This window comes from Somniosus microcephalus, chromosome 28 (genome assembly GCF_052327205.1).
Source record: "Somniosus microcephalus isolate GS21.2 chromosome 28, FLI_Smic_1.0, whole genome shotgun sequence".
NCBI classification, from domain to species: Eukaryota; Metazoa; Chordata; class Chondrichthyes; order Squaliformes; family Somniosidae; genus Somniosus; species Somniosus microcephalus.
In genome coordinates, this window is record NC_141014.1 from 24,058,447 (window position 1) to 24,074,874 (window position 16,428).

Consider the following 16,428-nt stretch of genomic DNA (forward strand, 5'->3'; position numbering starts at 1 on the left):
TCAGTCTGGTGAATCTTCGCTGCAATCCCTCTATGGCAAAAACATCCTTCCTCAGATAAGGCGACCAAAACTGCACACAATACTCAAAGTGTGGTCGCACCAAGGCCCTGTACAACTGCAGCAAGACATCCTTGTTCCTGTACTCGAACCCTCTCGCTACGAAGGCCAACATACCATTTGCCTTCTGAACCGCCTGCTGCACCTGCATGCTTACCTTCAGCGACTGGTGCACAAGGACACCCAGGTCTCGTTGCACTTCCCCTTTTCCCAATCTATTGCCGTTCAGATAATAATCTGTCTTCCTGTTTTTGCCACCAAAGTGGATAACCTCGCATTTATCCACATTATACTGCATCTGCCATGTATCTGCCCAATCGCCCAACCTGTCCAAATCATCCTGGAGTTTCTCTGCATCCTCCTCATAGCACACATGCCCACCCAGCTTTGTGTCATCTGCAAACTTGGAGTTATTACATCTAGTTCCCTCATCTAGATCATTAATATATATTGTGAATAGCTGGGGTCCTAGCACCGATCCCTGCGATACCCCACTAATCACTGCCTGCCACTCGGAAAAAGACCCGTTTATTCCAACTCTTTGCTTCCTGTCTGCCAACCAGTTCTCTATCCAGTGCAATACCTTGCCCCCAATCCCGTGTGCCTTAACTTTACACGCTAATGTCTCTTTGTTGGCCAGCGCAGACAAGATGGGCCGAATGGCCTCCTTCTGTGCTGTAAATTTCTATGATTCTTATCATGGTTATATTATGATTCTTATTATGATTATATTTTGATTCTATAATCTACTTCAGGTGTGGTCTCATCAGAGCCCTGAGGGCTTCCATTTGATTGACAGCCACACCTGGCCCCGCCCTACTCTGGCCACCAGTGACGTAAAGACGTACGGCGTGACCCGGAATAGCTGGCGGGGCGTGGGCGCCATCTTGTTCGTCCTCCCGCGGAGGAGGGAAGCGGAGTTATTGCCGGGCGAAAGGGCAAGGTGACCGACATTAACCCTTCAGTTTCGTTATTTGGTGTAAGGAAATCATATGGGATCACTTAAGAATGTTAACGCGTTTAATATTTTTTTAGGTAAGAAAGCGAAGGAACGCGGGCTCTTCATACGGTGTTGGTCGCGCTCGGTCAGACTGGGGGTGGAATGAGTGACATGGGCCGCGGCCAATCAGAGGGCCGCATTGCGGAGCAAGGACCCAATCAGAGGTGGGGGCGGGGCTTCCGGTGGCAGGGACCCAGATTCTGGGTGAACTTTAATGGCCTGTTTTTTCCTTTATTGAAGTTTAATTAATCCAGTTAAACAGCTCATGAGGGTAGTCATTCCTTTTGGAATTCTGACTGCTAGTGCTTGACATTTCCCTGCTTTAGCATATGTTAAAATCCAGGGGGGAAAAAAGGAAAGGTCTTAAATTCAGATTTTGACTTCAAAAAGCACACACACACATGCTGGAAATCTGACAGTGAAAATGCTGGCTAATGCCACAGCAAGCCAGTCAGCATCTGTGGAGAGAAAGGACAGCTCCAGCCTTGTGTCAAACTAAACTCCTTTGCTGGACAAGGTCAGAAGTTGAATAAGCTGCAAGTAAGGTAGGTATTCAGTCAGAATGTTGAGTTGCTGTCTGTGTTCTGTGAGGTGTCAGATGTGTTTTATTGCTAATATATCAGGACCTTTGTATATCTGTTGGTGGTTGATCATCAATATAATGTATGGATAGCAGCATTAAAAGTAAATACCGTCTGTTAATTTGGATTTAAAAATATATATGCATTATTTTTATTTATTTTATATAATCCGATTTTGTTATGCAGACTGGAGGGGGGAGAAAAAAATTAGGACTGGATCATATTGTGTGTGTTTCCATCTTGAAGCTGGTACTGGTTTAGCCATTCACCGCCAGATCTTGGCTGGACCTCATAAAACATTATCGGGTCCTGCTCTCCTCTGCCAAAATTGCTCACTATTGCAGGATCATCCTGGACTGCAAAGATAGCCCCCGGCTTCTCTCTTCCACTAGAAAAAGCCTTCTTCCCTCCCCCTCCAACAAGTGAGGAGCTCATGGACTTCTTTGTCACTAAGATTGAGACCATCTGTTCAGCTGCCTCTAGCTTCCCCCTTCCTCTAGCCCACCAAACTAAACTTCCCTTAATATTCCCCCCCCTGCCCCAGCCCTGAATTTGCATCTTTCTCTAGTTTCTCTCCTGTCTCCCCTGAACCCTCACTGAGCATATCTTGTCCATGAGACTCCCCTCCCTTGACCTTATTTTTACTAAACTGCTGACCACCCAACTTCCTTTCATGGCTCCAATGTTAGCTGATATTGTTAACGGTTCTCTCTCCTCGGGTACTACCTCCCCATCAAATCTGCCGTCATCATCTCCCTCCTCAAAAAAAGCACCCCCTCCCCCCCTCCCCCCCCTCCCTCCCCTCCCTCCCTCCCCCCCCCCCTCCCTCCCCCCCGGTGTCCTTGCAAACTACTTCCCCATCTCCACCCTCCCTCAACGTGCTGTCACCTCCCAAATCCGTGCCCATCTTTCCCGGAACTCCATGTTTGAATCCCTCCAATCAGGTTTCCACCTCTGCCACCGTACCGATTCGGCTCTTATCAAAGTCACAAATTACATCCTCAGTGACTGTGACCGTGATAAACTATCCCTCCTCGTACTTCTTGACCTGCCTGCAGCAGTTTGACACGGTTGACCGCTCCCTCCTCCAACGCCTCTCTGTTGTCCAGCTGGGTGGGACTGCACTCGCCAGGTTCCATTCCTATCTGTCCAGTTTTAGCCAAAGAATCACCCGCAATGGCTTCTTCTCCCGCTCCCGCAACGTTACCTCTGGAGTCTGCCAAGGATCTATCCTTAGCCCCCTCCTATTTCTCATCTACATGCGACATCATCCACAAACACATCAGGTTCCACATGTATGCTGATGATACCCAGCCCTAGCACACCACCACCTCTCTCGAACCCTCCACTGAATCTGATTTGTTACGTTGCTTGTCCGACATCCAGTATTGGAAGAGCAGAAATTGCCTCCAATTGAATATTGGCGAGACCGAAGCCACTGCCTTTGGTCCCCGCCACGAATTCCGTTCCCTAGACACTGACGTCATCCCTTTCGCTGGTCACTGGCTGAGGCTGAACCAGACCCTTCACAACCTTGGCATTCTGTTTGACCCCGAGCTGAGCTTCCGACCCCATATCCTCTCCCTCACCGAGACCGCCATCTTCCACCTCCATGACATCGCCCGTCTCCGCCCCTGCCTCTGGTCTTCTGCTGCTGAAACCCTCCCCCGTGACTTTGTTACCTCCAGATTCGAATATTCCAGTGCTCTCCTGACCGGCCGCCCGTCTTCCACATTCCGTAAAACTCAGCTCATCCAAAACTGCTGCCGCTATCCTAACTCGTACCAAGTCCCGTTCACCCATCGCCCCTGTCTTCGCTGAACTACATTGGCCTCCGCTCCAGCAATACCTCGATTTTAAAACTCTCATCCTTGTTTTCAAATCCCTCCATGGCCTCGCCCCTCCCTATGTCTGTAACCTCCTCCAGCCCTTCGTTATCTCTGCGCTCCTCTAATTCTGGCCTCTTGCGCATCCCCTATTATCTTCGCTCCACCGTTGGCGGCCGTGCCTTCAACTGTCTGGGCCCTAAGCTCTGGAATTCTCTCCCTAAACCTCTCCGCCTCTTTACCCTCTCCTTTAAGACGCTCCTTAAAACCTACCTCTCTGACCAAACGTTAGGTCACCTGTCCTAATATCTCCTTGTGTGGCTTGGTGTCAAAATGTGTTTGATCACTCCTGTGAAGTGCCTTGGGTTGTTTTACTATGTTAGAGTCAGAGAGTTATACAGCACTGAAAGAGGCCCTTCGGCCCATCGTGTCCGTGCCGGCCATTAAGCCCTGTCTATTCTAATCCCACTTTCCAGCACTTGGTCCGTAGCCTTGTATGCTATGGCGTTTCAAGTGCTCATCTAAATGCTTCTTGAACGTTGAGGGTTCCTGCCTCTACCACCCTTTCAGACAGTGAGTTCCAGATTCCAACAACCCTCTGGGTGAAAAAGATTTTCCTCAAATCCCCTCTAAACCTCCTGCCCCTTACCTTGAAACTAAGCCCCCTGGTTATTGACCCCTCTACTAAGGGGAAAAGTTCCTTTCTATCTACCCCCCTCATAATTTTATACACCTCAATCTAGAGGCGCTATATAAATGCAAGTTGTTAGTCATTCCATCCAATGCCATGGCTAAAATCTGATTTTGCTTATCTTGGCTGTTTATAGAGACTAGCTGGATATGAAGGATAGTCTCGGCTAGGATTCTCACCTGTTGCTTTTGAGTAGGTGTCTTCCCTTCTGCTGACGTCTCCGCCGTAAAAGATCTGTTTAACTTGATTCAGTATAAGGCTGTGGCAGGGTGGGCTGGTAGGGGGCTACTTGGGTCACGTGTGGTGTCCTGCAGCTGATCCAATAAAGGTTGTGCTCAAAGCCGTTTGCATTTAATGTTCCTGAAATCTAATGCAGTAGAAACGAATTTCAGGAGGGTTGGGAAAAGTCTGCATCGGGCCACTGCACAAAATGAGGGAGATGGCATGGAAAAGAGTCATGCATGTAATTGGCTGTGGGGAAATGGTTTGAATGAAATACATTAGAGTGGATCAATATCCTGATTATTTTATCTTGAGTGCCTTAGGGTTTTTTTCCATTCCTGGGATGTGGGTGTCGCTGGCAAGGCCAGCATTTATTGCCCTTGAGAAGGTGGTGGTGAGCCGCCTTCTTGAACCGCTGCAGTCGGTGTGGTGAAGGGACTCCCACAGTGCTGTTAGGGAGACAGCTCCAGGATTTTGACCCAGCGACTATGAAGGAACGGCGATATATTTCCAGGTCAGCACAGTGTGTGACTTGGAGGGGAATTTGCAGGCGATGGTGTTCCCATGCCCCTGCTGCCCTTGTCCTTCTAGGTGGTAGAGGTCATGGGTTTGGGAGGTGCTGTTGAAGACGCCTTGGCGAGTTGCTGCAGGGCATCTTGTAGATGGTACACACTGCAGCCACGGTACGCCGGTGGTGGAGGGAGTGAATGTTTAAGGTGGTGGATGGGGTGCCAATCAAGCGGGCTGCTTTGTCCTGGATGGTGTCGAGCTTCTTGTGTTGTTGGAACTGCACTCATTCCAGGCTAGAGGAGAGTATTCCATCACACTCCTGACTTCTGCCTTGTAGATGGTAGCAAGGCTTTGGGGAGTCAGGAGGTGAGACACTTGCTGCAGAATACCCAGCCTCTGACCTGCTCTTGTAGCCACAATATTTATGTGGCTGGTCCAGTTAAGTTTCTGGTCAATGGTGACCCCCCAGGATGTTAATGTTGGGGGGATTTGGCAATGGTAATGCCGTTGAATGTCATGAGGAGGTGATTAGACTGTTGCTTGTTGGAGATTGTCATTGCCTGGAACTTGTGTGGCGCGAATGTTACTTGCCACTTATCAGCCCAAGCCTGAATGTCGTCCAGGTTTTGCTGCATGCGGGCATAGAATGCTTCATTATCAGAGGATGACACTGAACACTGCAATCATCAGCAACAACATCCCCACTTCTGACCTTATGATGGAGGGAAGGTCATTGATGAAGCTGCTTAACATGGTTGGGCCTAGGACACTGCCCTGAGGAACTCCTGCAGCGACGTCCTGGGACTGAGATGATTGGCTGCCAATAACCACAACTATCTTCCTTTGTGCTAGGTATGGGTGGGCGTGCGTGCTGTGAGGAGGATGCCAAGAAACTCCAGGATAATTTGGACAAGTTGGGTGATTGGGCAAAAGCATGGCAGATGCAATATAACGTGGATAAATGTGAGGTTATCCACTTTGGTGGCAAAAACAGGAAGGCAGATTATTATCTGAATGGCAATAGATTGGGAAAAGGAGAAGTGCAACGAGACCTGGGTGTTCTTGTACACCAGTCGCTGAAGGTAAGCATGCAGGTGCAGCAGGCGGTTAAGAAAGCAAATGGTATGTTGGCCTTCGTAGCGAGAGGGTTTGAGTACAGGAACAAGGATGTCTTGCTGCAGTTGTACAGGGCCTTGGTGAGACCACACCTTGAGTATTGTGTGCAGTTTTGGTCGCCTTAGCTGAGGAAGGATGTTCTTGCCATGGAAGGAGTTCAGCGAAGATTCACCAGGCTGATACCTGGGATGGCAGGAATGCCGTATGAGGAGAGATTGGGACAATTGGGCTTGTACTCGCTGGAGTTTGGGAGAATGAGAGGGGATCTCATTGAAACTTATAAAATTCTGACAGGACTGGACAGACTAGATGCAGGAAGGATGTTCCCGATGGTCGGGGAGTCCAGAACTAGGGGTCACAGTCTAAGGATAAGGGGTAGGCCATTTAGGACAGAAATGAGGAATTTCTTCACCCAGAGAGTGGTGAACCTGTGGAATTCTCTACCACAGAAGGCAGTAGAAGCCAATTCATTAAATATATTCAAGAAGGATTTGGATATATTTCTTAAGGCTAAAGGGATCCAGGGGTATGGGGAGAAAGCAGGGACCGGGTACTGAAATTGGATGATCAGCCATGATCGCATTGAATGGCGGAGCAGGCTCGAGGGGCCGAATGGCCTACTCCTGCTCCTATCTTCTATGTATGACTCCAGCCAATGGAGAGTCTTTCCCCTGATTCCCATTGACTTCAATTTTACTAGAGCTCCTTGATGCTGCACTCGGTCAAATGCTGCCTTGATGTCGGGGGCAATCACTCTTACCTCACCTCTGAAATTCAGCTCTTTTGTCCATGTTTGGACCAAGGCTGCAATGAGGTCTGGAGCCAAGTGCTCCTGGTGGATCCCAAACTGAGCATTGGTAAGCAGGTTATTGGTGAGTAAGTGCCACTTGATAGCATTGTCAATGACACTTTGCTGATGATTGAGAGTAGACTGGTGGGGCAGTAATTGACTGGATTGGATTTGTCCTGTTTTTTGTGGACAGGACATAACTGGGCAGTTTTCCACATTGTTGGGTTGTAGTTGTACTGGAACAGATTGGCTAGAGACGCGGCTAGTTCTGGAGCACAAGCCTTACATAAGAACATAAGAAATAGGAGCAGGAGTAGGCCAATCGGCCCCTCGAGCCTGCTCCGCCATTCAATAAGATCATGGCTGATCTGATCCTAACTGCCAATCTACTATCACAGAACCATCTCCTGAATCTAACAGAATTAGACACATGAAATAGGAGCAGGATCAGGCTACACGGCCCCTGGGCCCGCTCCGCTACCCACAGGGCCATGACCGATCCGAACCTAGACTCATGTCCAAATTCCTGCCCGCTCCCCGTAACCCTTAATTCCCTTTACTTCTAGGAAACTGTCTATTTCTGTTTTAAATCTATGTAATGATGTAGCTTCCACAGCTTTTTGGGGCAGCATATTCCATGGACCTACCACCCTCTGAGTGAAGTAGTTCCTCCTCCTCTCAGTTTTGAAAGAGCAGCCCCTTATTCTAAGACTATGCCCCCTAGTTCTAGTTTCACCCATCATCGGGATCATTCTCCCCGCATCCACCCGATCCAACCCCTTCACAATCTTATATGTTTCAATAAGATCGCCTCTCATTCTTCTGAACTCCAATGAGTAGAGTCCCAATCTACTCAACCTCTCTTCATATGTCCATCCCCTCATCCCCGGGATTAACCGAGTGAACCTTCTTTGTACTGACTCGAGAGCAAGTATGTCTTTTCTTAAGTATGGACACCAAAACTGTATGCAGTATTCCAGGTGCGGTCTCACCAATACCTTGTACAACTGAAGCAATACCTCCCTATTTTTATATTCTATCCCCCTAGCAATGAAAGCCAACATTCCATTGGCCTTCTTAATCACTTGCTGCACCTGCATACTAACCTTTTTGAGTTTCGTGCACCAGGACCCCCAGATCCCTTTGTACTTCAGTACTTTCCAGTTTCTTGCCATTAAGATAATAACTTGCTCTACGATTTTTCCTGCCAAAGTGCATAACCTCACACTTTCCAGTATTGTATTCCATCTGCCAAATCTCTGCCCACTTACTTAGCCTGTCTATGTCCCCTTGCAGGTTTTTTATGTCCTCCTCACTCACTACTTTCCCCCCCATCTTAGTATCATCTGCAAACTTTGATATGTTACACTCGGTCCCCTCCTCCAAATCGTTAATATAGATTGTAAAGAGTTGGGGACCCAGCACCGACCCCTGCGGAACACCACTAGTTACTGATTGCCAGTCTGAGAATGAACCATTTATCCCAACTCTCTGCCTTCTGTTAGATAGCCAATCCTCTATCCATGCCAGAATATTACCCCCAATCCTGTGATTTTTTATCTTCAGCAATAATCTTTTGTGTGGCACCTTGTCAAATGCCTTTTGGAAGTCTAAATACACTACGTCCACTGGTTCCCCTTTATCCACCCTATATGTTACTTCCTCAAAGAACTCCAGCAAATTTGTCAAACATGACTTCCCCTTCATAAAACCATGCTGACTTTGTCCTATTAAATTATGGTTATCCAAATGTCCTGTTACTGTCTCCTTAATAATGGACTCCAAAATTTTCCCTTCCACAGATGTTAGGCTAACCGGTCTATAGTTTCCAGCCTTCTGTCTACTGCCCTTTTTAAATAAGGGTGTTACATTAGCAGTTTTCCAGTCTGCCGGGACCTTTGCCGAGTCCAGGGAGTTTTGGAAAATTATTACCAATGCATCCACAATCCCTACCGCCACTTCCCTCAAGACCCTAGGATGTAAGCCATCAGGTCCAGGTGATTTATCCGCCTTGAGTCCCATTATTTTACCGAGTACCACTTCCTTAGTGATTTTGATCGTGTTTAGCTCCTCCCCCCCCCCCCCCATAGCCCCCTGTTTGTCCAGTGTTGGGATATTCTTAGTGTCTTCTACTGTAAAGACTGATACAAAATATTCATTCAGTGTTTTTGCCATCTCCATATTTCCCACCATTAATTTCCCGGTCTCATCCTCTAAGGGACCAACATTTACTTTAGCCACCCTTTTTCTTTTTATATAACTATAAAAACTCTTACTATCTGTTTTTATATTTTTTGCTAATTTACTTTCATAATCTATCTTCCCTTTCTTAATTAATCTTTTTGTTATCTTTTGCTGTCTTTTAAAGTTTTCCCAATCCTCTATCCTCCCACTGGATTTGGCTACCTTATATGCCCTTGTTTTTAGTCGAATACTATCCTTAATTTCTTTACTTAGCCACGGATGGCTGTCTTTTCTTTTACACCCTTTTCTTCTCAGTGGAATATATTTTTTTTGGAAGTTGTAAAATAACTCCTTAAATGTACACCACTGATCATGTATCGTCTTACCCTTTAATCTATTTTCCCAATCCACTTTACTCAATTCCGCTCTCATACCTTCATAGTCTCCTTTATTCAAGCTTAGCACGCTTGTTTGAGATCCAACCTTCTCACCCTCTAATTGAATATGGAATTCAACCATGTTATGGTCACTCATTCCAAGGGGATCCTTTACTCGGACATTTTTAATTAATCCTGTCTCGTTACACAGGACCAGATCTAAGGTTGCTTGCCCCTGGTCGGTTCAGTTACATACTGCTCAAGAAACCCATCCCTAATACACTCAATGAACTCATCCTCAAGGCAGCCCTGCCCAATTTGATTTGTCCAATTAATATGATAGTTAAAAACCCCCATAATTATAGATGTTCCCTTATTACAAGCCTCAACTATTTCCTGATTGATACTCCGTCCAACAGAGTTGCAACTGTTCGGAGGCCTATAGACTACGCCCACTAGTGTTTTTTTCCCCCTTATTATTCCTTACCTCCACCCAAACTGTTTCATTATCCTGATCTTTTGACCCAATATCATTTCTCTATTATAGTGATTCCTTCCTTTATTAACATAGCCACCCCACCTCCCCTTCCTTCCTGCCTGTCCTTCCTGATCGTTAAATAACCTGGTATGTTTAATTCCCAGGCATTGTCACCCTGCAGCCATGTTTCTGTAATGGCCACAAGATCATACCCATATGTAGTTATTTGTGCCATTAACTCGTCTTATTTTGTTATGAATGCTACGTGCATTCAGATAGAGAACTTTCAAATATGTTTTGTGACACTTAGTTCCTGCTTTTGCCCTTTTTATTACTTTACCTTTTACTCCATACCTTCTGCCCCTTCCTGACACGCTCTGGTTTTTAATTTCCCCACTGCTACCTAAGTCTATGACCTTCTCTGTTGTCATTTTTATTATTTGCTCTCTAGGAACCTCCCCCCCCACTAGTTAGTTTAAAGCCCTCTCTACAGCCCTAGTTATATGATCCGCCAGGACTCTAGTCCCAGCACTGGCCAAGTGAAGCCCGTCCCAACGGAACAGCTCCCTCCTGCCCCAGTACTGGTGCCAGTGTCCCAGGAAGCAAAACCCATTTCTCCCACACCAGTCTTTGAGCCACGCATTTAACTCTCTAATTTTATTTGTCCTAGCCAAATTCACTCGTGGCTCAGGTAATAATCCAGAGATTATTACCCTTGAGGTTCTGTTTTTTAATTTGACCCCTAGCTGCTCATACTCCTTTAACAGAACCGGCTTCCTAGTCCTATCTACGTCCTTCAGCACTATTGTCAGGGTCCATAACCTTTGCTGTATCCAGTGTGCTCAGCCGTTTCTTGTTATCACGTAGAGTGAGCCGAATTGGCTGAAGACTGGCTTCTGTGATGGTGGGGACCTCAGGAGGAGGCCGAGATGGATCATCCCCATGGCACTTCTGGCTGAAGATGGCTGCAAACGCTTCAGTCTTGTTTTTTTACACTCGCGTGCTGGGCTCCTCCATCATTGAGGATGGAGATGTTCATGGAGCCGCCATCTCCTGTCAGTTGTTTAATGGTCCACCACCATTCACGACTGGATGTGGCAGGACTACAGAGTTTTGATCTGATCCGTTGGTTGTGGGATCGCTTAGCTCTGTCTGTAGCATGCTGCTTCTGTTGTTTAGCATGCATGTAGTCCTGTGTTGCAGCTTCCCCAGGATGGCACCTAATTTTTAGGTTCACCTGGTGCTGCTCCTGGCATGCTCTTCTACACTCCTCATTGAACCAGGGTTGGTCGCCTGGCTTGATGGTAATGGTAGAGTGAGGGATATGCCGGGCCATGAGGTTACAGATTGTGGTGGAATACAATTCTGCTGCTGCTGATGGCCCACAGTGCCTCATGGATGCCCAGTTTTGAGCTGCTCAATCTGTTCTGAATCTATCCCATTTAGCATGGCGGTAGTGCCACACAACACAATGTAGGGTTTCCTCAGTGTGTAGATGGGACTTCGTCTCCACAATGACTGACTGTGCGGTGGTCACTGCTACCAATACTGTCATGGACAGATGCATCTGCGACAGGTAGATTGGTGAGGATGATGTTTCCCTTGGCTGGGGAGTCTAGAACTTGGGGGTTACAGTCTCAGAATAAGGGGTTGGCCATTTAGGACTGAGATGAGGAGAAACTTCTTCACTCTCAAAAGGTTTTGAATCTTTGGAATTCTCTACCCCAGGTGGCTATGGAGGCTCAGTCGATGAGTATATTCAAGACAGAGATCGATAGATTTTTGGATACGAAGGGAACCAAGGGATATGGGGACAGAGTGGGAAGGTGGAGTTGAGGTAGATCAATTATGATCTTATCGAATGCCAGAGCAGGCTCGAAGGGCCGAATGGCCTACTCCTGTTTCTTATGTTCTTATGAAAGCCAGAGATGGGAAAGGTCAGAATGGAAATGGGTCTATTTGACTGCTATCTGTCCCACCCCATCTTGTTCAGTCCTATTAAGGGACTTGCTTATCTTTCACTTTCAAGGTGTACATCTTTTCTTTTTCCAGCGCTGCTGGATATTCTCTATAGCTCCAATGTTTGCAGTTTTTATTTCTCTTTTTCTAAGGAGAATAATGTTCTGTCTGACATATTATGGGTATTGGCACCAAATCATCGTAGGAAAAATAGCATTGCGCCTTAATGCTGTGCCAGTATACGTTTTATCTGATAAAAGTGATCACCTCCGATTGCTCTTCCTATTACCACCTGACAGACTTGTAGCCACCAGTACCTCATCCAGGTGATAGAGCTGAACACGCTCTCTCCAGAAACAACCAGAGTTTATAAGAAAAATCTGGTGCCTTTTGCAAGTGGAAAGAGGACGGTGTTAAAATTTCACACACTCACCATTATGCTTTATAGTGAAATACTAGTGGCAACCCTGGAGAGTTCATGGCAGTGAAAATTGTTTTTTATTTCTCACACTTCGAGTTCTGGTCTCCATATTACTAAAAGGATATAGAGGCATTGGGAGAAGGTGCAAAAAAGATTTACAAGGATGATACCAGAACTGTGAGGTTATACCTATCGGGAAAGACTGAACAGGCTGGGGCTCCTCTCTAGAAGAGAGAAGGCTGAGGGGTGACCTAATAGAGGTTTTTAACAGTGTTTATGAAAGGGTTTGATAGGGTAGATGTAGAGATGATGTTTCCACTTGTGGGGGAACCCAAAACTAGGGGTCATACATATATGATCATCAATAATAAATCCAGTCAGGAATTCAGGAGAAACTTCTTTTCCCAGAGAGTGGTTAGAATGTGGAACTCGCTACCACAGGGCGACTAGCCTAGATGCAGTTAAGAGGAAGCACATGAGGAAGAAAGTAACAGAAGGCTATGTTGATAGGCTGAGATGAAGTAGGGTGGGAGGAGGCTGGCATGGACCAGTTGGGCCGAATGACCTGTTTCTGTGCTGTCATTTCTATATAATTGATCCATGCTGTTGTGGAGAATCAACTTTTTTCTTTTTTTTTCTCCTCAGTAATGGCAAAAAATAATATTTTCATACTGATTGGAGAGTAGTGCCAATTTTCCTGGTCGATTCTTCTTGTCATGGCGACCTGGTCACGTGTGGCTGTGCTGAATCTTTACCGAGCTCTCCTGCGCGAGGGCCGCAACCTCCAGTACACTGACCGCGAGTACTACTATACATTCATCAAGCGGGAGTTCAGAAAGAACCAGCACCTCAGCAGGGAGGAAGAGAAAGTTAAGCAACTGGAGAAAGGCATCTACTTTCTGAAGAGCAAGCTCGGAGGCCTGGTTTAATCTCCAGCTAAAACATAACGTCTGCTTTCAACCTTCTAGGTATGTTTTTTTTTAAAATCATTCTTGTGCACTGTTCAGTCTCTTAAAACCTTTAGGTTCGGAGCTCCCCGAGGTCACTGTCAGTAAATGGATTGCCCGATGTGAAACTGAGACTTGGAGACCAGGAAGTTCCACAGTTAGTTGGGCAACGGTGGGTGATTCATCGGGAAGCAGTGGGGGGTTCGGCAGATGGAGGGGTTTGGCGGGCAGCGGTGGGGGGGTTCGTTGGCCAGCGGGGGGAGGTATGGCGTTCTACGGTTAGCCAGACAGGGTTACCCTTCCTGATCACTTGAGTAACACCACATAGAAAATCTGCATGACATTAATGAGGAGAGCGTTGTGCCAGGCTGTATTGTCCAACGTGGAGAGATGCAGAAGGGTGTGGATGAACAGAGACACTTAGGAGTTCAAACACACAGTTCTCAGAGTGCAGGTATAAACATAAAAAAACCAATAGTGTTTTGAGTCTTATATAGACTTCAAGAAGACATAAACAGGCTGGTGGAATGGGCGGACACGTGGCAGATGAAATTTAACGCAGAAAAGTGCGAAGCGATACATTTTGGTGGGAAGAACGAGGAGAGGCAATATAAACTAATGGGTGCAATTCTAAAGGGGGTGCATGAACAGAGAGACCTGGGGGTATATGTGCACAAATCATTGAAGGTGGCAGGGCAGGTTGAGAAAGCGGTTAAAAAAGCATATGGGATCCTGGGCTTCATAAAGAGAGGCATACAGTACAAAAGCAAGGAAGTTATGATGAATCTTTATAAAACACTTGTTCGGCCTCAACTGGAGTATTGTGTCCAATTCTGGGCACCGCACTTTAGGAAGGATGTGAAGACCTTAGAGAGGGTGCAGAAAAGATTTATAAGAATGATTCCAGGGATGAGGGACTTCAGTTATGTGGATAGACTGGAGAAGCTGTTGTTGTTCTCCGTAGAGCAGAGAAGGTCGAGAGGAGATTTGATCGAGGTGTTCAAAATCATGAGGGGTCTAGACAGAGTAGATAGAGAGAAACTGTTCCCATTGGTGGAAGGGTCGAGAACCAGAGGGGACACATTTAAGGTGATTGGCAGAAGAACCAAAGGCAACATGAGGGAAACCTTTTTACGCAGCGAGTGGTTAGGATCTGGAATGCACTGCCTGAAAGGGTGGTGGCGGCCGATTCAATCGTGGCTTTCAAAAGGGAATTGGATAAGTACCTGAAGGGAAAGAAATTTGCAGGGCTCGGGGGAGTGGGATTAGCTGAAGTGCTCTTGCAGAGAGCCGGCACGGGCTCGAAGGGCCGAATGGCCTCCTTCTGTGCTGTAACCATTCCATGATTCTATATGGGGACATAGTGTACAAAACCAGAGAGGCAATTGGGCCTGGTACTGGAGGGCTGCTTGTGGAACCGCACCGCAGCAAATCAACCCTTGTCGGAGAGGGGGCAGCAAGTTCGGGCGGGGCATTATTTCGTCTTTTCCCTTTAGAAACAACCTTTAGGTTAGGAACTTGCCTCCAGTGGATCTACTGGTAAGAGCATTGACCAGTGTGGAACTGCGTCAGGCCAAACGGAAAGGTCCGAGGTTTGATCCCTGAACTATCTGATCTTACCTGAGGCAACTGTAGCCTGATGGAGGAAAGTCAGCGTGGGATTCCTCCGCCGGTTTGGCCAGCTCCCATGGAAATGTAAACCGGCTTGACCCAGCACCTCGAGGAAAAAATAAGGCTGGAGTAAGGAGAAGGGTGGGGGAAGAATGTTAAACCTTCTGTCGAATTTGGAAAAAGGAAAAAATAGGAACAAATAATCTTCGTGCAGTGCTGGATTTTGACTTCGGCTGGGATTCGTTTGCTTCTCATTTTAACATAGTTTGTCGTTACGTTCCAGTCAGCATCTTGTACGGTTTCCTAAGCTTATGATAGACTTTTCATGCATTCCTGCCAAATTAATAGTTCTTGGAGAAGGCTCACCTTTTCTTTGGCCACAAATTATTTTCTAGCAATTCATTGTGTTGAGCACTTTGAACATTTTCACGTGATAAGGTGCTAAAGAAATGCAGGTATTTGTAACTAATTTTCTAATTACATTACAGGAAACTCTTTTTTTAATCCGGCACCGACGGGACCGGCGTGGTGCCAGTTTATCAAAAAGTCCGGATTACAGAGAGTTACAGTTAAAAGGTACGAGAGCTCCGTACACAGCAACAAATCCAGGCTTCCCTGTTGCTTAGCAACAGGTGCAAGAAGCCCGGCCACAGACCAAGCGTCCCTGTTGCTTAGCAACAAGTGCAGGAACCCCCGATTACACAGCCAAGAATCAAGAAACGGCCACTATTATGAAGAAAAACTTAACTGAACCTACTCCTGAATTTTGCCGGTTAACCGAGATTTCCGGTTGTTTGGGTGCCGGTAAATCGAGAGTTTCCTGTATTTGTTTTGTGTGTGTTGACTCTTTACCTGCCTGAAGTGGTGATTTATGCTGGGGCAAAGTTCCACCGGTACAGGCAGCCGCACCTCCCCTCCCCTAATGCTCACATGCACCAGCAGCCTATTCAACCATCAAAGCCAAGCTCAATCCCATTCCAGTACACAATTGTTCCACATCCTTTTGCAGCAGGATCCCTGGGGCTGTAAACAAGCACAGGAACACTGCCTGTTTGTTTCCTTGCTCATGAATGCTGAACGCGGGAGTAGGCCATTCAGCCCCTCTGGCCTGTTCCACCATTCAGTTAGACCACAGCTGTTCTGTCCTTCATCAACCCGCCTTGGTTCCGTATCCCTTAATACCCACACTCAACAAAAATTTATCAATCCCAAGTTCGGAAATTTTCCAATTGACCCCCAGCCTCAACTGTTTTTTGAGACCAAATGTAGCCAGCTACCTTGGGTGGGGAAAGAGAGTGAAGGCACTTTATCAAAAGGGAGGACAGAAGCATTATGATCAGATGAGTTAGTTTGTGCTATGTTTGTTTCCCTTCTGGCGTTATGAGGACTGAAAAAGGCTTCAGGAGAAGATGAACAGGTTAGCAGATTGGGCAGATACAGCTTGATGTGGAAAAGCGTGAGGTACCTGTAATAGATTTTGAGAGGATAAACAAGTAATGGGAGTATGCACTCTGGAAAGACGCAGGAGGGTATGGAGGAGCCAGAGAGACTGAGGTGTTCAAACACATTATTGCCCGAGAGTGCGATTACAGCCAGATGAAGCCATTAAAAAAAGCCAGAATAACATTCTTGGGTTTTATAAATAGGGGCATAGAATA

At 46.6% G+C, this 16,428-nt stretch overlaps 1 protein-coding gene across 4 annotated transcripts; it reads left to right on the forward strand.

Moving 5' to 3' along the window:
• The first annotated feature begins 908 nt into the window (after positions 1-908).
• On the forward strand, positions 909-13,141 carry LOC147099442 (mitochondrial ribosome and complex I assembly factor AltMIEF1-like). 4 transcript variants are annotated; one of them, XM_085969606.1, is made up of 2 exons: positions 909-1,000; positions 12,858-13,141. In XM_085969606.1, the coding sequence occupies exon 2, from the start codon at positions 12,929-12,931 to the stop codon at positions 13,139-13,141; it is 213 nt and encodes a 70-aa protein (XP_085825732.1). In that variant the 5' UTR covers positions 909-1,000; positions 12,858-12,928. The 4 variants fall into 4 exon arrangements, with proteins under 4 accessions (XP_085825732.1, XP_085825733.1, XP_085825734.1 ...); XM_085969607.1 differs by having other exon boundaries at positions 935-1,036; XM_085969608.1 differs by having other exon boundaries at positions 937-1,092.
• Positions 13,142-16,428: the final 3,287 nt, after the last annotated feature.

Excerpts from the sequence above, each read along its gene's own strand:
- LOC147099442 (XM_085969606.1), top strand. The coding sequence starts at position 12,929 with ATGGCGACCTGGTCACGTGTGGCTGTGCTGAATCTTTACCGAGCTCTC.